The sequence below is a fragment of the Oryctolagus cuniculus genome, chromosome 8 (genome assembly GCF_051225735.1).
Source record: "Oryctolagus cuniculus isolate XC-2025 breed Fujian yellow rabbit chromosome 8, ASM5122573v1, whole genome shotgun sequence".
Taxonomy (NCBI): domain Eukaryota; kingdom Metazoa; phylum Chordata; class Mammalia; order Lagomorpha; family Leporidae; genus Oryctolagus; species Oryctolagus cuniculus.
This window is the reverse complement of record NC_142874.1, coordinates 138164964-138191654: the sequence shown is the minus strand read 5'-3', so window position 1 is coordinate 138191654 and position 26691 is coordinate 138164964. Positions and strand designations below refer to the sequence as shown.

At 49.1% G+C, this 26691-nt stretch overlaps 2 protein-coding genes across 9 annotated transcripts in view; both read left to right on the top strand.

Moving 5' to 3' along the window:
* CEP135 (centrosomal protein 135) overlaps positions 1–17248 on the top strand; it is an 80389-nt gene extending 63141 nt beyond the window's left edge. For 6 of the 8 annotated variants that reach the window (XM_089302769.1, XM_089302770.1, XM_051820255.3 and 3 more), the window contains 8 exons: positions 526–694; positions 1488–1598; positions 1827–2012; positions 3821–4030; positions 6153–6355; positions 7306–7410; positions 11420–11533; positions 15800–17248. In XM_089302769.1, coding sequence (XP_089158895.1) covers positions 526–694; positions 1488–1598; positions 1827–2012; positions 3821–4030; positions 6153–6355; positions 7306–7410; positions 11420–11522 — 1087 coding nt within the window. In that variant the 3' untranslated portion in view covers positions 11523–11533; positions 15800–17248. Of the gene's footprint in view, positions 1–525; positions 695–1487; positions 1606–1826; positions 2013–3820; positions 4031–6152; positions 6356–7305; positions 7411–11419; positions 11534–15799 lie in introns of those variants that run through there. The other 2 variants (XR_016212188.1, XR_016212189.1) reach the window with 2 other exon arrangements.
* A 7502-nt stretch (positions 17249–24750) lies between these two features.
* The window catches only part of LOC149125179 (uncharacterized), a 153225-nt gene continuing 151284 nt past the window's right edge, over positions 24751–26691 (top strand). The window contains exon 1 of the mRNA XM_089302787.1: positions 24751–25406. Within this exon, the coding sequence (XP_089158913.1) occupies positions 24835–25406 (572 nt within the window). The 5' untranslated portion in view covers positions 24751–24834. The remainder of the gene's footprint in view (positions 25407–26691) is intronic.

The window sequence follows — 26691 nt, the reverse complement described above, 5'->3', positions numbered from 1 at the left end:
AGACAGAGAGAAAGGGGGAGAGGAGAATCGGGATCTTCCATCCTCTGGTTCACTCCAGAAATGGCTGCAAAGGCCAGGTCTATGCCAGGCGAGCCTGGAACTCCTTCCAGGCCTCCCATGTGGGTGCACTGGGCCATGCTCTGCTGCTTTCCCCAGGTGCAGTAGCAGGGAGCTGGATCAGAAGTGGAGCAGCTGGGACTCAAACACCCATATGGAATGCCAGGATCGCTGGTGGTAGCTTAACCCTCTGTGCCATGGTGCTGGCCCCTATGTGGTTTATTCTTACACTTGGAAGTTTCCTATGATTTTTAAGTTTTTGGAATAATACATTTATTTTATGACTGCATTCATGTAAGATTGATAGAGCTTAAAATATCTGCTTTACCTAGCTAATCAGTATCAGTGCAGTGGATCTGATTTCTTGTATTCTTAGTATACTCAAAGCAGATTAAAACAATTTTCTGTTAATGAACCACAGCTTTCCAAAAACCTTTCTTTATTGTTTCCACTTGACTCATTCAACAGCCAGCTAAAGGAAACCCTGAGTAATCGAGACCGGGAGGTGAGCAGCCTCCGGCGCCAGCTGGATGCGGCTCACAAGGAACTCGATGAAGTTGGAAGATCTAGAGACATGGCTTTTAAGGAGAACAGAAGATTACAAGATGATCTGGCTACAATGGCAAGAGAAAACCAGGTGTGAAATCAATGTGTGGACTTCAACAGTATTATAGTACCTAGTCATTGTTTGCTAAATATTCAAATTCTGAATGGTTTTTTCTCAAACTTAATGGTTTAATATTTAGGCCACATAAATAATTATTTAAGGAGTATAAGGAGTATGATGTTGAGGCCGGCGCTGTGGCATAGCGGGTAAAGCCACTGCCTGCAGTGCTGGCATCCCATATGGGCTCCAGTTCAAGTCTCGGATGCTCTGCTTCCGATCCAGCTTTCGGCTTTGGCCTAGGAAGGCAGTAGAGGATGGCCCAAGTCCTTGGGCCACTGTACCCATGCGGGAAACCTGGAAGAAGCTCCTGGCTCCTGGCTTTGGATCAGTGCAGCTCCAGTTGTTGTTGCCATCTGGAGAGTGAACCAGCAGATGGAAGACCTCTCTCTCTCTTTCTCTCTCTCTCTCTCTCTCTGTCTACCTTTCCTTCTATCTCTGTCTCTCAAATTAAAAAAAAAAAAAAATTTTTTTTTAAAAAGTCAATATCAGCCAGGAAAATTATGTAAAGGTAACATGTAGGAACAGTTTCCCTTTCTTCCTACTTTATTTTTTTAGATCAAAGTTTATAATATCCTTCAGATAATTTCAAAGAGTTTATAAATTTTTATTACTGCAAAGAGAACAGATTTCATGTATTTCATAGGTACAGTTCTAAGAAGACAACTATACTCTCAGTCTCTAATTCTAAAGAGGCTGTTTGAATAGAAACAACTCAGTTGGTGCTGTGGTCGTTTTAGATTTGTCTTTAATTTCTGGTTTATAGGAAATCTCACTGGAATTAGAAGCATCAGTACAAGAAAAAGAAGAAATGAAAAATCGAGTTCATAGTTATATAACTGAAGTATCACGATGGGAGACCTTAATGGCTTCTAAGGTAAAAACATTGTTAGGCTAGATTTATGACCCATTCTTAAGAACATTTTCATGTTTGTCTATCCCTTCTCCACTGCTAAGTAATTTTTTGGATTTCCCCAGGGATATTAGTATCGCACCTGTGCACACACCTGCTGTTTTCTAATAGAAAGTAGAGTGTCAGTGGGTGTGTGCATGATGTGGTGTTCCAGCAACTTTCTAACTTACGAGCAATTTATGTTTGAACCAGGAAAAGGAAAATCAAGATTTGTTAGACAAATTCCAGATGCTTCACAACCGTGCTGAAGACTGGGAAGTCAAAGCCCACCAGGCTGAGGGGGTGAGCAGTTCAGTCCGGCTGGAGCTTCTTTCTATTGACACAGAGAGGAGACACCTTCGAGAAAGAGTGGAACTTCTAGAAAAAGAAATCCAGGAGGTAATCCATTCACTTGTACTGTAAAGACATTATTTGGTAAGATGGAAGACGTTCAGAGATCTTTCACTGCAGGGAGGTTGTAGGCATTGGTAAATACAGTAGTAATTTTTTGTCATTGATTCTAACAATTAGCTTAGGAGCCCCATTACTTTTTGTACTGTAGTAAAATATGCGTAGCATCAAATGTGCCATTTTAATGTGTACAGTTTTCAGGCATGAAGTACATTCACAGTGTTGTGCAACTGTCATTATCTGTCTTCAGTACTGTGTAGCTTCCCCCACTAAAAGTGTACTTAGGAAGCAACAGTTCTTTGTTGTCCCCACCCTGACCCCTGGCAACGACCATTCCACTTCTGGGCTCTATGAGTTTGACCACTCTGTGGGTCCCTTGTATGATTGGAATCACACAGTATTTGACCTGTGTAACTGGCTTATTTCACTGAATCTTAAGGTTCACTTCAAGGTTCATTCATGTTGTAGCATGTGTCAGAATTCCATTCCTTTTTCAAGGCTGAATGATATTATATTGTATGTGTATGCCACATTTTGTTTATCCATTAATTTTTTAAAAAAGATTGAGTTCTTTATTTGAAAGGCAGAGTTACAGAGAGGGGAAAAGATGGGGAGATACAGAGATCTTCATCTTATGGTTCATTCTCCAAATGGCAGTCAGGGCTGAGCTAGGAGCCTGGAACTCAGTTTGGATCTTCCACATGAGTGGTAGGAGCCCCAGTAGTTGGGCCATCTTCTGCTACCTTCCGGGCACATTAACAGGGAGCCAGACTGGAAGTGGAGCAGCCAGACCTTGAACCACCTCCCGTATGGGATGCGAGTGTCACATGTGGCTGCTTAAATCCACTGCACCACATCACTGGCCCTAGTCCATTCATCTTTTTGGTTTGTTTCCAACTTTTGGATATTGAAACTGGTGCTAGTGGGGCATGCAAAGCTAGCATCCCATATATGCACTGGTTTTTGAGTCCTGGCTGCGCCACTTCTCGTCCAGCTCCTTGCTAACTTAAGGTTATTATTATCATACAGATTTTATTATTAAATTTATATATTACTTCAGATATTTAATTTTAAACTAAACCTCATTTTTGAAATTGTGAATTTAAAGACAGCTGGTTGGAGAGCAATAAAACATATATGTTACTTTTTGTTGAAATGGCAAGATAACAGAATTTTTAAAATATATTAATTTATTTGTTTAGTTGAGAGCCAGGAGCTGAGAAACAGAGACACAAAAGAGTTCCCAGGGTTCAGGCCCACAGCAGCAGAGATTGGGAGCCCAAAGCCAGGAGCTAGAAACCAGACTAGGTCCCCCGTGTGGATGGCAGGAGCCCAGTTGCTTGAGCTGCCACGCTGCCTCCTATCCCTTCTTCCTGCCTTCCACTAGCAGGAAGCTGGAATCAGGACCTCGAGCTGGGAATCCAGTCCAGGCTCCTGACACAAGACACAGGCATCCTGGTCAGTGTCTTAACTGCTAGGCCAAGTGCCTGCTCCCTGCAGGAAACTTAGAAAGGAAAAATTAAATGTAACTTCAAAAAATCTCCTCACAGCACCCTGACACAGTAATTATCACCTCTGCACCTTGCAGTTGTATACATGAGGTACTTAGTTGCCATGATTAATAATTACACACAGTTCTTTTTGTTAAGCATTAAATAAGCCAGCTGTAAATAAGCAACTTCCTGAGGTATTTTTGAAAATGCAAAAATTCATATATATTCTAAGGTTGTGACTGTACAGATTCAAGCCCTAAAATGATTGGTTTGCGTCTAACTTTGTGATGTTTCTTCCTTCAGCACATAAATGCACATCATGCATATGAATCCCAAATCTCATCCATGGCAAAGGCCATGTCTAGATTAGAAGAAGAACTGAGACTTCGGGAAAACGAGAAAGCAGCAGCGTTGAGTGATTTGTCGTCTCTGAGAGAGCTTTGCATTAAGTTAGATTCAGGCAAAGATGTTACGACCCAACAATTGAATTCCAAAAACCTTGAGTTTGAGAGGGTAAGTGCTAAAGAGAAATTGTCTCGCATCTCTTTTTCTTGAGCCTTGCTCTGAGTGTTTCCCTTTACCATTCACTGCCCATATTCTTGTGTCCGTTTGAAGAAGTTGCTTTAGAGAGACCGAGAAAGGGAGCTCCCTCCCATCCACCAGCCCATCTGCAAAATACCGCAGTAGCCAGAGCTGGGTCAAGCAGAAACCAAGAACTGGGACCTCTCCCACATGGGTGTCAGGTACCCAGCTCCTGGAGCCGTCGCCTGCTGCTGCCAAGGGGGCATAGCAGCAGGAAGTTAGAATCAGGAGCGGAGCTGAGGCTTGAACCCAGGCACTCTGAAAAGGGACAATAGTTCTTTAGGCCAAATGCTTACCCCTAGAATAGTTTACTTTTACTCTTTTTTTTTTTTTAAGAGTTGCATATTTATTTTGAAAGAGTTAATGAGAAAGACAGAGATCTTCCACATCTGCTGGTTCACTCCCGAGATGGCCACAACAGCCAGCTCCGGGCCAGGCCAAAGCCAGGAGCTTTATTCAGGTCTCCCTCGTGGGTGGCAGGGGCCTGAGCACTTGGGCCATCTTTTGCTGCTTTTCCCAGGCTGTTAGCAGGGAGCTGGATTAGAAGTGGAGAAGCCAGGACACAAACTGACACCAATATGGGATGCCAGCATCACAGGAGGAGGCTTTACCTGCTGTGCCACAACACCAGCTCCAAATAATTTACTTTTTGTCTATAAGATTTTGACAATTAGATTTGACTACTAGATTCTTTGTCAGGATTTTTGTGGCAAACATCATAATGAAATTAGGTGTTCTCTGTTTTGAAATAAATGAGTATTTAGGAGATTATAAATTTTCTTTTTAAAAAATGTTGAATTTTCATTTTATTTTAAAGAAAGAAAGAAAGAGATAGAGACTAGCTCACTAGCAGCTCCATTAGCTCACTCCCCAAGTGCCTACAACAACCAAGTTTCGACCAGGCCAGAGTCAGGAGTCAGGAGCTCAATCTAGGAGGTTATCCATCTGGGTACTAGGGACCCATGTACTATTTTGTTTTTATTTGAAAGTCAGAGGAGAAGGGGGGGGGGGGGGGTCTTGCATCCAATGATTCACTCCCCAATTGGCCATAACGGCCAGACTTGCGCCAATCCAAAGCCAGGAGCCAGGAGCCTCTTCTGGGTCTCCCATATGGGAGCAGAGGCCCAAGCACCTGGGCCATCTTCTACTGCTTTCCCAGGCCATAGCAGAGAGCTGGATCAGAAGTGGAGCAGCCAGGACTCAAACCAGCGCCCATATGGGATGCCGGCACTTAAGGCCTGGGCATTAACCTGCTGCGCCACAGCACCCCCCCGGGAACTCATGTACTTTTAAGTCATCATCTGCTGCCTTCCCGGGTGTATGTTAGCAGGAAGCTGGTTTGGAAGCAGGCCGGCACTCAGAGCAGGCACTCTGACATGGGATGCCAGCGTCCTGAGCTGTGGCTAACCATTGCACCAAGTGTCTTCCTCAGGAGTGTGTGTTCCCATTGTGGATTCGGAGCATATTTATGCATCTATTTGAAAGGAAGACTTGCATGAAGGATTGAACAGTCTAATGTTCCCAAGTGCAGATTTTTCCTGATAAAAATCTAAAGGCATTTAAATCTTGCTGAATTTAATAAATCCACAAAGCCAAAACTTCCTGTTCCCAAATTGAGTCATTCCTTTAGACTATCTAGCGTGTTTTCAAAAATTATTGTTTTCAGTTTTCACTCATCTGATGAAAATGTTCAGGTACTGAGTAGCTACGGCGCTGGCTTGATAGGTAGCCGGAGTGAGCACATTTAATAGACCAGACAGAGTTGTCACAGTTAGGATTTTCTGTGAGAGAGCCTTTCTTGACAAGATAACATGAGTGTCAACTCTTTGAGGGTTATGGTAGGTCTTATAATCAAATTAGCTCATAGTAAAACAGCAAAAATTGTTTGGAGATGAGGTGTTTCTCTTAGATATGGTCAGAGTCTCTCACCAATGCCCATGGTGAAACAACTGATGGGTGAATACTCCTCTGCAGGGCTGTGTTATCACATAAATAATTTTTCAGAATAATTGGAAAATTGCACTGAAGTAATCTTACTTTGTTTTTCCTGTAGGCTGTGGCAGAATTAGAAAATGTAAAATCAGAGTCTGAGATGTTAAAAAAACAGCTGTTAAATGAAAGACACACAATTAAAAACCTTGAAGCATTGTTGGCTTCGAACAGAGATAAGGAATTTCACTCTCATTTAACCTGTCACGAGAAGGATACCGAGATTCAGCTTCTCAAAGAGAAGTTGACCCTTTCGGAGAGCAAATTGTAAGTGTTGTTTGTAAATCCACCTGTGCAAGGGACCCAGCTTGTCCAAAGTAATTTTCCAGTTTGGGGTGGAGGGCACCCAGCCACAGCCACCACGTCTGACTTAGTGCACCTGCTCCTTTGGGAAACACATGGAACAGCTTGGAAGGGCTGGCTCAGAGGTGTTGGCTGCATCTGCCATGGAGGTGCTGCCGTGGGACAAATGGGAAGAGCGATTTTCAAGGATAAACTTGAATCAGAGTAGGAACCGAGGGGTCAGGGAGGGAGAAAGCACTTCAGGGTGGGAGCAGGAACCTGGGTCTTCTGCCACTGTTAGGAAGAGGACTGAGAAGAGGCTGAGACTGGACCCTCAGACGTGTACTGAGTGCCTCTGGGGAGACTGGTGATGGTGTCTTTTTAGAATGGAGAGGCGGGGTCATAGTTGCCGTGAGAGAGGAGGGGAGGACTCCTAGGGTAGATAGTATGAGTGGAACAACAAGCTTTTTTTCTTTTCTTTTTTTTTTTTTTCTTTTTGACAGAGTTAGAGAGAGACAGAGAGAAAGGTCTTCCTTTGCTGTTGGTTCACCCTCCTATGGCTGCCACGGCTGGCACGCTGCGGCCAGCGCACCATGCTGATCTGATGGCAGGAGCCAGGTGCTTCTCCTGGTCTCCCATGGGGTGCAGAGCCCAAGCACTTGGGCCATCCTCCACTGCACTTCCCTGGCCACAGCAGAGAGCTGGCCTGGAAGAGGGGCAACCGGGACAGAATCCGGTGCCCCGACCGGGATTAGAACCCGGTGTGCCGGCACTGCAAGGTGGAGGATTAGCCTATTGAGCTGCGGCACCAGCCAAGCCTGGTCTTTCTTAAGCGTCATCTCCACTTGTATTTATTCGTTACAAAATTCATAATACTTGACCTTAACAAGCAAAGTTCATTTCTTGTTCCTTTAAGTTTTATGTTTGTTTTTAAGAACTAGTCAAAGCCGAGAGAACACCATGCTTCGAGCTAAGGTGGCAGAATTGCAGACAGATCACGACGCTCTGAAGAGGCAGATTGCAGCGGAAAAATACGAACGGTACGAAAAGAAAGGAAGCATTGTCCAGCGTCTTCGCGAGCATCCTGTCCTGTTCCAAAGGGGACTTAATATGGCCTGTAAATGCAGGCTTCTCTCAGCATGGATGTGGATGTGTAAAGTGAATTCCCTTGGTAGTTATTCCTAGAAGGGCAGCGAGTACTGTGGAAGATAGCATCTCTGCAGGAAATAAGGCAGCAAGGAATGTCTAAATGCTTCCAACTGGGGCGTTATTTTAGGGGCATTGACTGCCCGAATTAGAGGAAGCTGAGGTCACACACGTGGGAAATGGTGGAGCTAAGAGGAGCATGGGGCAGGCCTGTCGGAGTGTGGAGCCTTGCTCTTAGCGCCTGCAGTGGATTCCATCAGTTAGGAATATTCTCTCTTCCTCCCTCTCCCTCCCTCCCTCCCTCCCTCCCTCCCTCTCTCTCTCTCTCTCTCTCTCTCTCTCATATTTCAGTCCATTTGCTTCATGTTGAGCACCTTAATTCCTAAGTGCTTCAGACAGGTATGAGATCTGTTTTGAGAATTAGAATCAAAGTCTAATTTGAAATTCAGTTACCCAGGTACTTTTCTTTTATACATTTTCTCACCATACCGTACATACACATCAGCATGCCTGAGATTTCATTTTCAAATAATGGTCAAATTGCTTACTAGGTCAGTTTTTGAACTCTCTTATTTGTATCCATTTACATCAAAACGTTTGAGTGATGTGCTATTTGAAATAAAAAGGGAAATTGCTATGAAATGAATATTTATGATTTCAGGGGCCAGCATGGCGCAGCAGGTTAGGCTACCACATGTCGGACCAGCATACTATATTGGAGTGCTGGTTTGAGTCCCAGCTGCTCTGTTTCTGATCGAACTCCTTCCCAATGCACCTGGGAAGGCAGTGGAAGATGACCCAAGTGCTTGAGCCCCTGTCATCCATGTGGGAGAGCAGGGTGGAGTTCCTGGCTCCTGGCTTCAGCCTGGCCCAGCCCTGGCTGTTGTGGCCATTTGGGGAGTGAACAGCAGATGGAAGATTGATTTTTCTCTGTCTCTCCCCACCCTTAAATAAATAAATCTTTTAAGGAATATTTATGATTTCAGAGATGAAGTTTGAGTGTGGGAATGATATAAAAAGTGTTATTGATTTCTTACAGTTGTTCTGTCCTCTGTGTTAATCGCATGTACATACATAATGATTTCTAGTTCTTAATGATCATTTAAATTCTATGTAATTCAGGGGTCCTACACCAAACTCTATAGCCCAGTTATAGCCCCCGCCTTAGTTCTCCTTTGATCTTGCCCCTTCAAAGAAGCTTGAGCCACGTGATCATGTCTTCTTGTTCTTTGCTATCCTGCTCGGCCGAGCATTCTCATAGACACAGAAGCTGGTTCCTAGAGGTGGAGTCGAGAGGCAGAGTCATACATTACAGTGGTTGCTGGGCCCCCAGAGGCCACATGACACAACAGCATATCTGTGCATTGCAGTTTCCTGGGGTGCAGAGGAAAAGCTTAGCTCCTTTGGACAATAGTTATAAAAAAAAGTTGAGAAACACGAAACTAGGTAGAAACCCTGGATGTTGAAGAACTGATGGCAGAAAAGCCTAGGCCCGAGCCTGAGTAGCCCGCAGAGGAGACAGCAGTGTAGCTGCTGTGCTTGGTGCGGCAGCCTGTTACGGAGAAGGAGGATTGTTCCGCTGTGACATTGGGAACTTTTGAGGAAGAAGGAAGCGAGGACTGGACTGATGTGCACGAAGACATGGGAAGGGGCCGAGGACGGAGCCGCGCAGCTGGAGAGCGCCCTCGGGAGAGCAGCCTGGGCCGAGAGCCCGAGTGAGGAGTCCGTGTGGTGCAAACAGTGCACCATTCCCGGGTGCAGCCGTCTAAGTGGCTGTCTGCATTGTGGGGCGAAGGCTGCACAAGATCAGGAGGAAGTGGCCACATACGCGTGTTCTGCTGGGCGGAACACCCGACAGGCAAGCCGTACCCCTTGAGGTGGTTCAGTCTGTGCGGACTCAGCTCAGAGGGAGGTAGAAAGAGCTTGTCGTATGGGATGTGTCTCCACACCAGAGACCAAGTATTGCTGTTTCCATGATAAGCCAGGCTCTATGCCCACACAAAGAACAGCATTGGAAGAAAGTACTCAGGTGGGTAGCTGGTCAATGAGGAAGACACACGTATGTAGACTCACAGAGACGGTGTGTGTCATGACGGTGGAGCGGGTGTAGGACAGAACCTGCCCATAGCCTGGCGTCAGGAGAGGTCATGGGAGGGTGTGTGGGGTACCTGTGGATTGTCCAGCGGAGACTTCCGTGGGGCCTGGAGCGCCGGACGGAACTGAAGGTGGAGATTTGCAGAGTCATGTCGTATAAAAGCAAAGGGGAGGAACACCTGCCTGAGCCCGAGCCGGACGGGAAGGGTCCGGTGGAAGAGCGAGGCAGTCGTCTCTGGGTAGAAAGAGAAGCAGGTGACAGAGGTGCCAGGACAGCCAAGAACGGCTAGCAGCATCAGAGCACGTGGAAAGATCACGTGATGCCTGCTAACACATAGGCAGTCAGTGTTTTTATTTATTTTCAAGATAAGCACACAGAAATCTTCCACCCACTGGATTGCTCCCAGTGCCCACAGCAGCCAGGGCTGGGCAAGGCCAAAGCCAGGAGACAGGAACCCCATCTAGGTGTCCCACGTGGGTGGTAGGCACCTAAGCACTTGAGCCATCGCCTGCTGCCTCCCAGCAGTGTGTTAGCAGGAAGCCAGATTCAAAGCAAAGTAGCCAGGACTCAAACTGGCACTCAGATGTGGGATGTGGGCATGCCTAATGGCATTGTAACTGCTGTGGCAACTGTCAACTTTTGAATTTAATTTTTTTTATTTTTTTGACAGGCAGAGTGGACAGTGAGAGAGAGAGACAGAGAGAAAGGTCTTCCTTTGCCGTTGGTTCACCCTCCAATGGCCGCCGCGGCCGGCGCGCTGCAGCCGGCGCACTGCACTGATCCGATGGTAGGAACCAGGAGCCAGGTACTTCTCCTGGTCTCCCATGGGGTGCAGGGCCCAAGCACTTGGGCCATCCTCCACTGCACTCCCGGGCCACAGCAGAGGGCTGGCCTGGAAGAGGGGCAACCGGGACAGAATCAGGCTCCCCAACTGGGACTAGAACCCGGTGTGCCGGCGCCGCTAGGCGGAGGATTAGCCTAGTGAGCCGCGGCGCCGGCCTTGAATTTAATTTTTAAGAATACGTTAAACTGATTTGTTGTGATTTTTTTTTTTTTTTTGACAGGCAGTTAGACAGAGAGAGACAGAGATAGAGTTATAGAGAGACAGAGAGAAAGGTCTTCCTTCTGTTGGTTCACTTTCCCAGTGGCCGCCACTGCCGGCGCTTCACCGATCTGAAGCCAGGAGCCAGGTGCCTCCTCCCAGTCTCCCCATGCGGGTGCAGGGCCCAAGCACTTGGGCCATCCTCCACTGCCCTCACAGGTCACAGCTGGACTGGAAGAGGAGCAACCGGGACTAGAACCCAGTACCCCAACCGGGACTAGAACCTGGGGTCCGGCACCACAGGTGAAGGACCAGCCAAGAGAGCCATGGTGCCGGCCTATTTGTTGTGATTTTTAAAAAATTGTGAAGTATGAGGAAGAAAACTAAAATGCTCTGTAAGTTCTGCCTTCCATGGTCACCACTTAAGAGCCAGTTGTGAACTGCATGTCTGTTGCGCTTATCATCCTACTCTTTGACCAAATACGATCTGAGCATTTTGTTTCTAATACAGTATTTTAATGGTGATCTGTTCCTACACAGTTTATTAAAGCACGATTGTTTTGAACGATCTCTTGTAATTCATACTCTTTGAATTGTAGTCTCTTAGCTGCTATTTGAAAATCATACAAAGACGTAAGATTTAAATGTAGTGGGAATAAATGTAGAAATTAATTAACGACTAACTCCAGGAGCACCAGATATGTGGACACCACAGTTTACAGTTTCCTGGTGCTTGCGTGTAATCTCCTTTGATCTTTACCAACAGAGAACGAGCGATCCAAGAGATGCGTCGACACGGGCTTCCTACTCCACCCCTTAGTTCTACTCTGAGGTCTCCTTCACCGACTCCTGAACAGATCAGTGTATAATTGTCAGAAAGGTATGTGTGTAACGCTAGCAACGGGCAAAACTAACCTGTGGTGGTAGGGTTTGGAGCAGTTTTCTGTTGGGAGAGGCGAGCTTGCCTGGAAGGCTGTTCCAAGGAGTGTTCTGGAACAGTGGGTAGGTCTGGAGTCCTGGCAGTGCTGGTGATGTGAGCGTGCACAGCTGTAAAAACTGAGTAAACTGAACATTTGCAGGCCGTGCATTTTACTGTATGTAAAGTATACCCAAATTAGAGACGGCATCCACAGTAGAACATTGTACGACTGAATGAGATACCACAGGGCAGTAATTGATGAAGCACCAAGTTCAAGCAAATAAGAGGGAAAATGTAGACAAGAGGCATAGCGGCAGGAATGCGTGTGGCACTGGAGACTCAGTCTAGCAGGAATGGCAGGATGTGGCTGGGACGATGAGGCAGGAGGGTTTGGAAGGTGGACTGGGGTGTATGGAATACCTGCGTGAGGCTACATTATCGGTTGTTGACTGATTTTGCAAGCAAGGGGAGCCTTTGAAGATCCTGCCGTCTCTAGGCTGGGAACATGGGAGAGGCCGGATGAAGGAACTTCCTAGTGGGTTCACTTCACAGCTGTGTTTGAATTTCCTGTAAGTGATGTGAAATGAACAGTATAATCAGGTCGGGACCAGGGTGATGATACTGAAAGCCAGGAGTAAAGTGTGCCACGCTCAGGGCACCTCCAAACTGAACACATGTGGGTTGCATGCACCCACGTCTCCACTCCCCTCTGCTCATTAGCCCTGCTTTCAAAGGGACTGTGCCAGCTGTTGAAAGCATAGCTTCTTTTTGCCTGTCTTTGGATAGGTGATACATGGAATCGTGTGTTCCGGCCTCTTTCCTCACCCAGGCCTTTGCGAGGTTCGTGCATCCTGTTGCGAGTGCTCGCAAACTGTTCGGTCTTGTTGCTGCGTAACGGATGCCCCCTGTGAAGCTGCCACAGCACGCTCACCCTTGCTCTGTGAAGTGGCTGCCGCTGTGCCTTAGGGCCCCAGGCACCAGCTGGGTGTGAAGCCGCTGGGGCCCTGGACTGGCATATGCCCGAGCTTTAGTAAATGCGGCAGGACAGTTTGCCAAATGAGTTGTAAAGAGTTAGGGCGCGTGTGGTGGAGGGAGGCTCAGAGGAAAGTGCTGACTCGTCGGACATGGGCTGAAGACTCACACCAGGGTTTGCCAGGTAGGGTCTGTGAAAAATGCAGGCTCACGGACACAAGTAGTGAAGTCAGTCTCTTCTGAAGAACGCTTTTTTTCCCTTAAAAGTACCGTAGATAGCAGGTAATTAGCATTTCCATGGTGACTCAGAATCCACATCACGAGCACGTGCGGATGCCCTGTGTTTCTGGGCCTACACTTCAGTGGTTTCCACTGCGAGGCCACTTGTCAGTGCCAGCTGCACTCACTGTGTCCTCGCACTCCCAGGCTGCTGCTGTAGTTTGAGTGTGGTCAGCGGTAGAGCAGTGTAACACGTACTTTCTCGTGCTGATTCATAGCTGCTGCTAGATCCAGGCTTGGAAAACTAGTAGGCCAGACAAACCCCTCTGCCTGTTTTTGTAACTCAGACTTAATTGGGGCATAGCCACACCCATGTGTTTCCATCTTTTTTTTTTTTTTTTTTTTTTGGCAAGCAGAGTGGACAGTGAGAGAAACAGAGAAAGGTCTTCCTTTTGCCGTTGGTTCACCCTCCAGTGGTTGCCGTGGCCGGCGCGCTGCAGCCGGCGCACCGCGCTGATCCGATGGCAGGAGCCAGGTACTTATCCTGGTCTCCCATGGGGTGCAGGGCCCAAGCACTTGGGCCATCCTCCACTGCACTCCCTGGCCACAGCAGAGAGCTGGCCTGGAAGAGGGGCAACCGGGACAGAATCTGGCGCCCCGACTGGGACTAGAACCCCGGGTGCCGGCACCACAGGCAGAGGATTAGCCTAGTGAGCCGTGGCACTGGCTTCATCTTGTCTAAGACAGCTCCTATGCAATGACAGAGCTGGTTTGTTATCCCAGAACTGCGCCCCTCCCCCAGGCTTGTGCATCGAAGATACTCCTGGCCCTGGCACCACAGATCCTCTGGTAAATTCAACAGCTGTTAGGAAATAAAGGTGAAAAGGTAAATGATTCCTCAGTTTTTTGGAAACAGGCTTGATCTTACAGAGCCTTGGAAGGGTCCTGGCACTCCCCGGGATCCCAGCTACACTCTAAGAAGCACTGGCCGGGGAGGTGGTTGTGCAGTGTGTCACGTAGTCGTGAGACACTGGCACCCCATATCGGGGCATCAGTTTGTGACCTGACTGTTCTCCTTCCCACCCAGCACCCTGCCAGTGCACCTGGGAAGGCAGCACACCGTAGCCCAAATGCTTGGGCCCCTGCCACCCACATAGGAGGCCCAGGTGGAGTTCCTGGCTCCTGCCTTCAGCCTGACCCAGCCCTGGATATTGTTGTCCTTTGGAAAGTGAACAGTGGTGGAAGATCTCTGTCTCTCTCCCCCATCTCTGTCAAATAAAATAAATCTAAAACAAAACAAAAATAGAGCACAGTGGACTGCAGCAGTTGCTAATGCTGTGGCAAATGAGAAAACTTAGAGAATTATAAAATCTACATAAAATTTACCATTTTACGTTTTTAAATTACTTTTTTTTTAAATGTACAGTTCAGTGGCATTAGATTCATAGTGTTGTACAACCATCACCATTATCTGTTTCCAAAACCTCTTAATCCAAAACAGAAATCCTGTACCCAGTGAACGGTAACTGCCTTCAGGCCCCTGTGTCCTCTGTGTCTCCCTGATGGCACTTGGAATCCTGTGTGTGCAGCTCCTCTGTGTTGCTGCAGGCACCGTTGTGTATGCTTTGGGCAGTTTGGGGTGTGGGGGCAATGCGTGCTGGGCACCGGTGTGCGGGGTCTGCTTCATCCCTGGTGTCGTGTCTTTGGGTCAGACCTGGGCGTGGAATTGCTGGTCAGAGCGGAGTCCCTGCCACTGTCTGAGGGCCGGCCAGACCCTGTCCACCTGGCCGCACCTGGCTGCCTTCCTGCCTCCGCATCCTCACCAGCCCTCTTCTCTCCCTGTTGAGGAGTGTGCTGTCCTAGGACATGTGGGTCAGAACTTTACAGCCATTAACAAAGCCCCAGTTTGTAATCCTGCGGTTTTCAAAGTGTCCTGATGACACTGTTCGTTAGTGAGCCATTCCGTTTACATTTTCTAACTAAGAGATTGCCCTGGAAGCACTCAGAAGTGAACCGCTCAGCCGTGAAGTCGTCTCTCAGGCTGGTGTCGCTCCCATAGTGAACATAGATCACCCAGCTTCATTTGTGCTGTTGATGACAGTCGCTCGCTGACACGCGCTGAGACAGGAGAAACCCAGTGTGCACCCTGTTCTCAGACACCACTCAGCCCAGCACTTCCAACACCGGCCGCCACTTCCTGGGTGCCAGTCCTGACGCTGGAGATGGTGGCAGATCCCACAGGTCAAGGGCGCGGTCCCATGAGACACTCGCTCTGTACACACCTCGGATGCCGATGCCCACTCCAGGCTGTGACCTGTGCTTCTGAACTGTCTGCTGGCAGTCAAGGTCCCCACGACCCTCCTCAGGTTCGATTAGTTTGCTCGTGCACCTCGCAGGTCTCAGGGCGGCCTGTACCTCCATGTACCTGCTGATTACAAAGGGAAGGCAGAGGGTGCAGCTGGACAGCCAGATGCCAGCCGTGTGTGGGAAGCAGCTTCTGTGCCCTCACCGGACACGCCTTTCTCTGGACATTTGCAAGTGGCTCAGCTCTCCGGAAGAGAGAAACCCAGTCCCTTTTGGCTCTCGTGGGGGCTTTGTTCCATGGGCCTGATTGGTTGCATCTTTGGCCTCTGGCAGGCTCAGCCTTGCGCTCTCCCTCTCTCGGGGTTAGGCCTTGGCCTGTGCAGTGGCTGTGCCTAACCAGTCCCCATTCTGAGTTGCCTGGGGACCTCCAGCCTCCAGGCATCTTGTTAGCATGCAGAAGGCGCCCATCACTGCGGGGTTTCCAAGGAGCTGTGGGCCAGGGCCAGGGCCAGAGACCACGTGCAGACTTCCCAGGATCACACGCGCTCACTGATGTGTGTGCGGTGCAGGAAGGGGGAAGTACAAACCAGGACTCTGTACCTTCGTTCTGAGAACTGTTCTCAGGTGGAACTGGCCTGGGGCACAGTTTTTATTAGATTAACATTGAATTTCATTTTGTATGAATACGTTGAGTAACTGTCCTTTTTCTCTCAACCCCCCTCTCTGTTTCAGAATAATGGCCTTCCGTGAGTTTCTGTATGGATTATAAAGAATAGTAGTGAAGCATTTGAAGTACTTGTTCCTGAAAATCATGAACATGGACCAAATTCTACCTCTGCCAACTTGTATTTAAATCAGTGAATATTTATGTAAAAAAGTTTGCTTTAAAAAACTGTGTATTTTCATATATGGGACAGAACAAAATATATACTAATAGTGCTTAACTGGTTTTTTATTATTTCCTCACTTAATTTACTCCCAAAATGTGTTTATACTGTGTGTTAATATAATGTATTATTCACGTCATACTTTAATAATCTGTTTCTTAATGAGCCATGGTATATGTATGTTGAAATTCTTATATTGCATGTTTTCAATGTGTTGTTTTTTCCCTGTTTATAACCCATATCCTAATTAGTCACAGAGAATTCTCAGTGTTGATGCTATGCTGGTATGTTTATATCAGAATCAAGCTAAAAGCTGTACTCAAAGTTTTATAAAACTGTCGAACGAAAATTTGGGGCATTTTTCAGAAATGAAATTTCTTAGTGTATTAATCTAAAATTTCAGAGAATGAAAGGATATAGGTAAATAAAGATTATTGTTGACATTCCAAAATACATCCAATAATACCAGTTTTTGCTCTGAACTGCGTATTCTGATTTGCTAGTCTTTTCGAACAGCATGTGAACGCTGAGCTGTGGCATATAAATTGAAAACAGCTTTTTACAGCTAATTCTCAAAGTTTCAACATTTAAAATTTAGGTTTATACATATATTAACCAAAGAACAGAAGTATAAAAGAGTGTCAGTTACAAAAAGTAATCGTGTTTTATCCATATATGTGAAGAAAATCCTGTTCATTCTGGATTTCATCATGACTCAGAAGGAGCTCAGAAGCTAGCCTGGGGATGCGCTAAGCCAGTTACGACGCATTTTGCCCTCGTGTTTGGTAAAGCGGAGCTGGCGTGTGCGGCGTGCAGCGAGGCGGCAGTGTGCTTTCTGTGACGCGAGCGAGCGTGTCGGCTGTGCGGGCGTGCCCCCGGAGCAGCTCGGTGTGCCTGGGCTGGGGCTGCCCTGCCGCCGTCCGTGGCACGTCTGTCCCCGTCGCCCTTGGGTGAGCTCCGTTATGGCATTAGAGGAGAGGAGTGAGACTGTTGGCAGGGGCACGTGGAAACCACTTTGATAAATATATGTAAATAAATATCTGTCCCTATTTTCCCCCAAAGCAACAGCAAGACATATTTTGTTAGATATTTTATAATGTTTTCTATAATTTAAAAATGTATAGCTTGCCATAATTGTTATTTTCATAACTATGATGCTACAATTTTTTTAAAAATTAGTTTTGTCCTAAAATTTTGAATGTTTTGATCTTTTACAGATGTTTTTAACTTTGTTTTAAATAATTTTAAATTATGGAACTTGATATACATTTGCTAATAAACTTTGCAGTCAGTATTTTTTCTCTTTCTTACAAATAGTTTATAATTTTACACTAGCAATATTAATTCTAAAAGTAACTGTAACTTATTCAGATTGAACTTTATCGTGATGGATTGTGGGGAAATCCCTAAAGTTAGATGCCACACACCTTTTTTTAACCGACTTTCATTTATTTTCAGAGTTCCAAATAAAAGAAATAGTTTCTGCTGGTGTCCATACAGTGAGGCTGAACGCCTGCTCTGTTCCTTGGGACCCCGCCCTGCTGGGTCCTCTGTGCTGTGGGCCTGGTCCCACCCACACCCGTCCCTCCCGCTGTCAATCTCCCATTGACGGACTTCCCAGACCCTCCCATTCCCTTCTGTGCACTCAGAGCCAACGTTCTTGGAGCAGAGTTGTCTACACTCGCCTTTTCTGGCCCTACTGCCCACCTGTCTTTCTTGAGCTACTCCAGTCCTTCGCTCCAGTCCAGTGGACAGCGTTCCCCTTGTGACATCTCCCAGCAGCATCTGATGTGCAGATTTCCCCACCTTCTTAAAGTTTATTGAAGAGAAAAGGAGCTGCCATCCACTGGGGCTGGTAGGCTGAAGCCAGGGGCTGGGAACTCAGTCCAGGTCGCCCACGTGGCGGGCAGGGACCCAACCACTTGAGCCATCCCTGCTGCCTCCCAGGGTGTGGATCAGCAGGAGGCTGGAATTGGAGTGGAGCAGGCGGTAGAAGCCAGTCTCTGCTGTGGGATCCAGGGGTCCCAGCTGGCATCCTACTGCTACCCCCTAAGCATTTTTAAGTGGGACAGTTCAGTAGTGCTAAGTACATTTACATTGCCTGAAATACCTTCCAAACTATTAAATGGGGGAGTATTCTCGGGGCTCAGCACATGGATGTGTATTCCCGGGTCAGTTTCAGAATTTATCTCTTAACTCCTGCCTTTTTCTGCATTCTAGACACATAATCTAGGTATTTAATATCTCAACTTCTAAGTAAGTCCTGCCACCATTCCTGCTCTTGCACAGGCCACTTTTTGTCCTGATTGTTTCTCTGTCTTGCATACACACCGTTCCGTTCATTAGCAGCGTCTGGCGGTACCACTAGCACAGGCCTGTCTGTCATCAGACCACAGCTTGCCTCCTTCCCTAGTGCCTGTGACCAAGCCACCATCCTCTCCCTGGACCGTGGAACGCTTCCTGAACAGTTTCTCTGGTTCCCTGCCCTCACACAGTGATGTTTCTTAAATGTAGGCTAAGTCAAATCACCACTCTGTTCCAAACTCTGTAACGGCTCGAAAGTACAAAAGAAAAGCTAAACTTTGTGGAGAATATGAATGCAGGTGCCAACACCGAGGCAGTAATGCCCCCGTAAAAAAGAAATGTGAACAAATGTCCTCAAATCAAAGGATAAAGGCTGAGGTCTTCATTAAAAGGACTCAGGGCCGGCGCCGTGGCTCACTAGGCTAATCCTCCACCTAGCGGCGCCGGCACACTGGGTTCTAGTCCCGGTCGGGGCGCCGGATTCTGTCCCGGTTGCCCCTCTTCCAGGCCAGCCCTCTGCTGTGGCCAGGGAGTGCAGTGGAGGATGGCCCAGGTGCTTGGGCCCTGCACCCCATGGGAGACCAGGAAAAGCACCTGGCTCCTGGCTCCTGCCATCGGATCAGCGCGGTGCACCGGCCGCGGCGGCCATTGGAGGGTGAACCAACGGCAAAGGAAGACCTTTCTCTCTGTCTCTCTCTCACTGTCCACTCTGCCTGTCAAAAAAAAAAAAAAAAAAAAGGACTCAGAGAAAGTCGGAGACAAAACCCCACATTTACACCAAAAACATTAGGAAGGAGAGAAATAGAAGCTTCCAGAATGAAAGGAGATCACCTAAAAAACAATGTTTTAGGGGTGTGCGTGTGGCACAGCAGTTACATTGCCACGTGGGATGCCTACATCCCATAGCAGTGCCAGGTTCAAGTCCTGCCTACTCCACTTCCAATTCCGACTAATGCACACCCTGGGAGAATGCAGGTGATGGCATAGGTACGTGGGTCCCTGCCACATGAGTGACCCGGATTTCTCAATAACTACACTGGAAGGAAAAGCAAAATAGTATCTGCTGAAAGGAAAGAATTTTGGACTTTGTGCACAAGCCCCTCCAGTTTGGCTTTTGTTCAATGTGAGTTCAGCCATTATTGTATTGGTGAAGAAACATGGGTGGACGTGGTGGCACGGCAGATTAAGCTGCTGCTTGGGATGCCTGCGTCCCATATTGGAGTGCCTGAGGTCAAATTCTGCCTCCATTTTTAATTCAGCTCCCTGCTAGTGCATACCCCGCTGGGAGGCGGCCATTGATGGTTCAAGTACTTGGGTCCCTGCCATCCAAGTGGGAGACCCAGATAGCATTCCTGGCTCCTGGTTACGGACTGATTATTGCAGACATCTGGGGAGTAAACCAGTGAATAGAAGGTATCTTTCTTTTTCACTCAGTTGCTCTGCCTTCCAAACAAAAATAATAAGCAATAACAAAAAGGAACGTGGGCAATATCCCTGAGTCATTTTCTTGGACAGCCACACACAGTGTAACCCCAGGCTGCTCAGCAGTCAGAAGTGTATGGGGCCGGCGCCGTGGCTCACTAGGCTAATCCTCCGCCTGCGGCACCGGCACCCCGGGTTCTAGTCCTGGTTGGGGCGCAGGTTCTGTCCCGATTGCTCCTCTTCCAGTCCAGCTCTCTGCTGTGGCCCGGGAAGGCAGTGGAGGATGGCCCAAGTGCTTGGACCCTGCACCCACATGGGAGACCAGGAGAAGCACCTGGCTCCTGGCTTCTGATCAGCGCAGTGCACCGGCCATAGCGGCCACCTAGCGGGTGAACCAACAGAAAAGGAAGACCTTTCTGTCTCTCTTACTGTCTAAATCTGCCTGTCAAAAAAAAGTGTATGGTACTGGGCAGTCCACGTGTGTGCACAGGTACACAGTGGGGTCCACGTTGGGAGCCACCCTTGGCCACACGCGGTAGGAGCAAAAGGGTTCAAGGGCAACCCTGCCCCCATGAGTCTGTTTTCGCGGCATAGGAACAGGGGTGACAGATGACAGCTGGTCGGGCTGCCAGCCACTGCAGGTTCATGACTCAGGCGGCCCGTGTGATTTGTGGCCAGACTGCAGTCAATGTGGGATCCAGGGGACAAAGAGCTTTCATTGCTATTGGCTTGGGCTCCATGCAAAGAATGCTGATTTGCGGGTCAGCTGGGAGAACACAGTGAATGGAATGCCCAAGTGAGGCACGTCCTGTCTCTGGTAGCAGGAAGTCCAGTGAGAGCTCAACTGCTCTTTGGTAGTGGGGACCCAGAGTGACAGGAGTTTCCTGGGTACCCACATTGTCCCAAGAAAGTTCCCTTGGCACACAGGTCTTTGTGTGGGTGTCATAGACATAGGGACACTGCAGTTGGGGAGCTGAGACTGGGAGTTCCGACTTACCAACAGGGCACCATCTGGACAGTGAAAATCAAGACACAGGCACTCGCGCGGAATCCTGGCTCACCCGCCGGTGACAAATGACAGGACTGTCCCAGTAGCGTGTCTCTATTTTCAGCTCTTCTCTGGGCAATCGCAGAGTGCTTAAGACATCAATTCCTATTAAACATTCCCATGTGCAAGCAACCCCAGGGCACTGAATGAATCCAGCAGGTCCTGCCCAAAAGCTCACGTTAGCTTCCTCTTCCCACTGTGACCTTGGCCCAAATCCCTGTCGGCCCGACTGCGATGGTGACGTGGGTGCCGGCATCCATGACAGCCACCGTCTCTTCCCTTGAAGTCCCTCAGTGTACTCACACATGACAATTATGTCCTTGGCGACAGCGGCAATGGGAGTGTGCTGGCTTGCTCTCTCACACTTCCAAACAAAGGGAGGGAGGGAGGGAGAATATGGGGGGCTGGGGAGAGTGAAAGAGAGAGAGCCTGTGTGTGTCCTTGGTGACAAGTGGCAGGCCTTCCCTGACATCAGGAAAGAGAAGGAAGGAGAGAGTCAAGGGCACAAGGGAGAAGGCAGCGCCTCCCCAGCAGGTGTCATTTCTAGAGGAAAATATCTGATTATCTTTTCAGTTCCTTCGACAAGTCAGCCATTCTCCCCCTCCCCAACCCAACCCAGCTTTGTTTCTGTGTTTTTTTTTTTTTTTGGGGGGGGTGGGGTGGGCGGGTGGGAATCTTCTGTTTCAGCTACATTTAAAAAACTCTGCCTTCGTCATTTCTTTGAATGTGAAATGTTTACTTTTTGTGTCTCTTAGCTGATGGGCTAGAGCCTAGTCAATATTATTTTCTTTCTCTAAGAATAAATGCTTTATTGGTTAAATCTGTTTGGCGTGGTTTTTATTTCATTAACTCCTGCTTTCATTTCTTCATCTTTTTTTTGTTGCTGTTTATTTTCATTCTGGAGTTATATGCTTAGTTTATTTTCAATCTTATGTTCTAATGTATGCATTATGGGCTACAAAATTTAAGAATTTTCTGGTCTTATAACCCACAATTTTTTTCTTTATGTTTTGTCCTTACATTCTGAATAAAGTCCAACTTCAGTTCTGGATTATTTACTATAAAAAATTATCACCTAGGGGCCAGCTAGTAGTAGTAGTAGTAGTAGTAGTACTATTAGTAGACTAATCCTCCTCCTGTGGCATGGGCATCCCACAAGGACACTGGTTCGAGTCCCGGCTGCTCCTCTTCTGATCCAGCTCTCTGCTATGGCCTGGGAAAGCAGTAGAAGATGGCTCAAGTCCTTGGGCCCCTGCACCAGGTGAGCACCCAGGAAAAGTGGATCACACAAAGGGGCCTTTACAAAATTCATGGAAAATGCATATTTAAAAAAAAACCTAGGTGTGCATTTCAATTTTTGGGGGGGACCAGTTACACATTCTGCACGGATTTGGATTTTGGCTTCTGGAAACTTCTAGTGTTACTAGATCAAGGTGACCCAGAGGAAGCTCCTGGCTCCTGGCTTCGGATTGGCCTAGTTTCAGTCATTGTGGCCATTTGAGGAGTGACCAGCAGATGGAAGACCTTTCTATCCCTCTTTCAATCAAAAAATAATTGAATAACAAAAAGAAAAAAATTATCATCCAAACTAGGATACTTTTGAGAACAAGATATCTAGCTATGTAATGTTAGCACCCTACATGTAAACCACCTTTGTCCTAGGAGAAATGGTAAGTTTTGTCACTCTTACACAAGAGTTATTTTAAAGGAAGTTTAAAATTTTCCATGTAGCTAGGATTTTGTTACAGATTTCTAATTCACTGAAGTTGATCCAAGTATGTGGTCTATATGGACTTTGATTCTTGAAGTTTATTCTTGTTTGACCTAAAATTTGGTTGATTTTTGTGACTATTTCCAATGCAATGCATATTTTCTGTTCATGGGGTACACATTTCTTGACATCTTTTAGATCAAGTCTGTTGATTCTCTGTAAAATCATCTGCTTTATACATCAATTCCAGGAAAAAATAAAAAGTCTCCCCCTGTGACTGGCGGTGTGGCACAGCAGCTTAAGTTGTCGCCTGCAGTGCTGGCGTTCTCTCTGGGTGCTGGTTCACGTCCCGGCTGCTCCACTTCAGATCCCGCTCCCTGCTAACGCGCCTGGGAAAAGCAGCGGAGGATAGCTCAAGTGCTTGGGCGCCGGAAGAAACTTCTGGCTTCTGGCTTCATCTCAGCCCAGCTCTGGCCTTTGCTGCCATTTGGGGAGTAAACCAGCAGAAGGAAGATATCTCTCTCTGTAACTCTGCCTTTCAAGTAAATAAAATTGAGAGTCAGTGTGGGCAAAGCGAGAACAGAGAGAGCCATCATCCCATTCTGCTAGTTCTCTCCCTAAATGCTCCCAATGGCTGTGGCTGGGCTGGGCTGGGCTGTAATCAGAAGCTAGAAGCACAAGCCAGGTCTTAAACGTGGCTAGCAGGACTCCAATTACTTGAGCCATCAACTCCGCCTCCCAGAATCTGCATTAGAAGGAAACGGGAGTTAGTTAGGAATTAGAACCCACTAACTGCCCAATAGTGGACAGGAGCTCTTTCTCTTTCACTCCCTCCCTCTCTCCTTCCCCTCCCCCTATATTCTCTCTCCCTCCCCCTCCCGCGCCCTCCCTTTGGAAGTGTGAGAGAGGGAGCCAGCACATTCCCATTGGCTAGTTCCCTCCTCAAATGTCCACGACTGCCACGGCTTGGCAGGGACCAGGGCGAGGTGAAGACAGGAGCCAGGAGCTCACTCCCAGGTCTCCCATGTGGGAGGCAGGAGCTCAGTTATTTGAGCCATCCCCACTGCCTCCCAGCGTCTGCACGGGTAGGAAGCTGGAGTCAGGACCTGGAGCCGGATGTGGACTGTGGTTATCTTAACCAGGTGAACTGCTAGGCTAAATGGATCCTGCCCCGCTCCGCATGTGTTTTCCTTTGTTAGCATTGCATAGTATAGTTCTACTTTCAGACATGATCATTACTTCTTCATTTAGAAGTAGGACACGTGAAATTGAATAGTTATCATGTGTTACAGAATGGGGGAAACGTGTGAAGTGGAGTGGATTATCCATGGAGGGACCCCAGCTTGGGACACGAAGTCAGTGCTGTGGGTTGGAGTCCCATCACAGCCCTGGAGCCACTTAGACAAGCTCTCCTGGTCCCCCTTGCACTGGAACACTCACCCGGCCCACCTGCTCCAGTGGCCGGGAGGGTGCCACCGAGCTGCAGCCGGGCCAGCGGGAACTTAGAAATGGTAACTGATAACGGGCTTTCTTGCTGTGAGGTCAAGGCTGCTGCAGCACCCACTGGAGCTCTGACACCGCACTATTCCTGATTCTGGAAGGTTACGGCCGTCCTCTAGTGCCGCCTGGTCTCCTTTCCCAAGTACTGACGGCAGGTGAGCACCCAGGAAAGGTGATCACACAAAGGGGCCTTTACAAAGTTCATGGAAAATGCATATTAAAAAAAAAAAAAACACCTAGGAGTGCATCTCAATTTTTCTCTTTTTGGCCCAGTTATACATTCTGCACAGATTTGGATTTTGGCTTCTGGAAACTTCTGGTGCTACTTGATCAAGTCAAAGGGAACGCGCTCAATCCTTTTAAAAACTCATTCTTATTAGGAATAAAAGCAGACACTTTAGGATATGTAGACACCACACAACTGAATATTTACAGTCACATACATACAATCATATACACAAATATAAAATCATATTTTGTGCTGTTAATTAAAATATTTAGAAAAACCCAGGTGTTCTGCGATTCTCTTAGTATCAAAGTTGCTCCCTCCAAATCACGCACGTGTGTTAAAATGACCAGTCCTGCTCTGGGCACCGGAACACCTAATTTGATATCGGGTACGTGTTAAGGTCACCTTTCATCTTTTGCCAGAGAGGATTTGCTGGTTTGTTTTAGATTTCTTATTTTATGATGGTACTATTTTCTTTAAAGCACCTTTGCACGCTTAGCAACTGAAATATCACCAGACGTCATTTCCAATAGCTCCATGGAGCTGCTCACCAGAGAGGACGGGAAAACAAGGCTTAGTGTTTCCAGTGAGGCCCACCAAAGAGGTAATTCTTTTTCTTAAAACATCAAGTCGGTCTCTAATCGCGTTGTGGCTGGGGCCATAACAATGCCCAGGGCCAGTGGCACCGTCCTGTGCCCGGGCAGCGCGAGTTCTGGCCCCGCTACCTGCGGGCGACCTGTCCCACCTGTCCCCTCTCGGAGTCCCAGGCCCTTTCCCACGGCTGGGGACGCCTCGCGGCCAGCCCGCTCCGGGCTCCCGGGCGCTCCCGCAGGTGCCCGGGCCGGGTCTGATCGCGCTCAGGAGGTCCCCTGCGGGCGCGCGGCGGGCTCTGAGGGACTCCGCGCCCCTTCCCGGGGCCGCCGCCCGCCTCCTGGGCGCGCGCCGGAGGGGGTACCGGGCGCCTCGTGCAAAGCCGGGCGGGGCCGCGGCGCGGGTCCGAGCGCCCGGGGCGCGGGCGGAGCATGTGACCACGCCGCGCGGGGCCGGGCGCGCAGTGCCGCGCGGCGGCGGCGGCGGGGAGAGCAATGGAGGCCGCGGCCGCCTGAGGGGCGGGTGCGCTGCTGGCTGCCGCTGCCGCTGCCGCTGCCCCGCCGGAGCCCGCCGCTGGCCGCGCCGCTGCGTCCGCGCCCGCCGCCGGCCGCCCGCTCCGCACTCCCGGCACCCGGCGGAGAGCTCAGGTGAGCGCCTTCCCGGCCCGCGGCCAGACAATGGGGCAGCGGGCGGGCGCTCGGCTCCACGCGCGCCCCTCGGAACCGGGCCCCCGCGGCGCCTGGGACTCCCGAGCCCCGGCTCCGGGGGTGGGGGGTGGGGTGGGCATGGGCGCGGCACGGCTGCCCCGTGGACTTGGGGCGGCGCCCGCGCGCGTGGGGGCGCGGACCCTCCCTCGCGAGCCACCTGCGCGCGGCGTGCGCGGTCTGGGTGCCCGCGCGGGGGCACCTGGCGGAGAGCTGCGCCCGAGAACTTGCCGGGAGCGTGGGACCTCCGGCTCCTGGCTGCTCTCCCGCGCCGCCGCATCCCACCGCGGTCGCCAGCCTCGCCCCGGGGTCTCGGGCGCTGACCCTGGCTCGGCGTCTCCTCGCACGCGCTGCGCTGCTTTGTTTAACCGCGGCCGAACCGATGCGCGCAAACTCTCGCCGCCCCGCTTTGGATGCGCCGCGGGTTTGCTGCCGGGGGGCGAGACAAAGGTTTCCCCGGCTGCCCGGGGTGCCGGGGCCGCCGCCGCCCGCCGGGTCTGAGGCGTTCGCGTCTCGGGTCCGGGGCTGCGTGCGGCGCTGGCCAGCCTTGCTCGCCCGGCTCCGCAGCGGCGAGGTGGGACCGCCTCACCCTCTGGCTGCGCTGCATGGGCTGTGGCTGTTGTTGGCGGCGGTTGTCAGGCGTGGAGATGAGCTGGGTGCTCTCAGCATAGCGGCGGCGTGGTCCTCTGCAGAATTCTGGATTTCTGGAGAAAACGCTCATTGCGAGCCACGTTGCTTCAGTGCGGGAATTGGGGGTGGGGGTGGCCTGGGGGGGAACCTCGGAGCCGGGGCGCGGGGCGGGGTGGGGGGTGTGTGTCCAGTGCTGTGAAATCCTAATAGGGTTTTAGGAATAATGGCCGGGGAAGTGATTCGGTGTTGGGGCGCGGCTGGGGGCGCGGTGAGGGCGAGGGAGTGGTTCGCATACAAAGGATCAGGCAGTTGCAATGAAAGCTTCTTTTAATCGAAGTCCTGTGGCGAATGTTGGATTCATTAAGTTGGCAGGGAAGTCCATGCGAGCCCGTAAGAATCACCTGGAGTAGTTGCTGGATTGTATGCAAGATGGCCAGCAGTTGTCTGTCATTGTTTGTGACTTTGGATGCAATCAGTTTGGAGTAATTTTTTTTAAAAAGTCAACAAAGGGAACACACCTTCTCTGCTGTCTGCTTCATTCCTTGGGGAGAAGGGAGGGGATCCTAGCTCAGTGTGTTCAAGAGAAAACTGCCTGAAA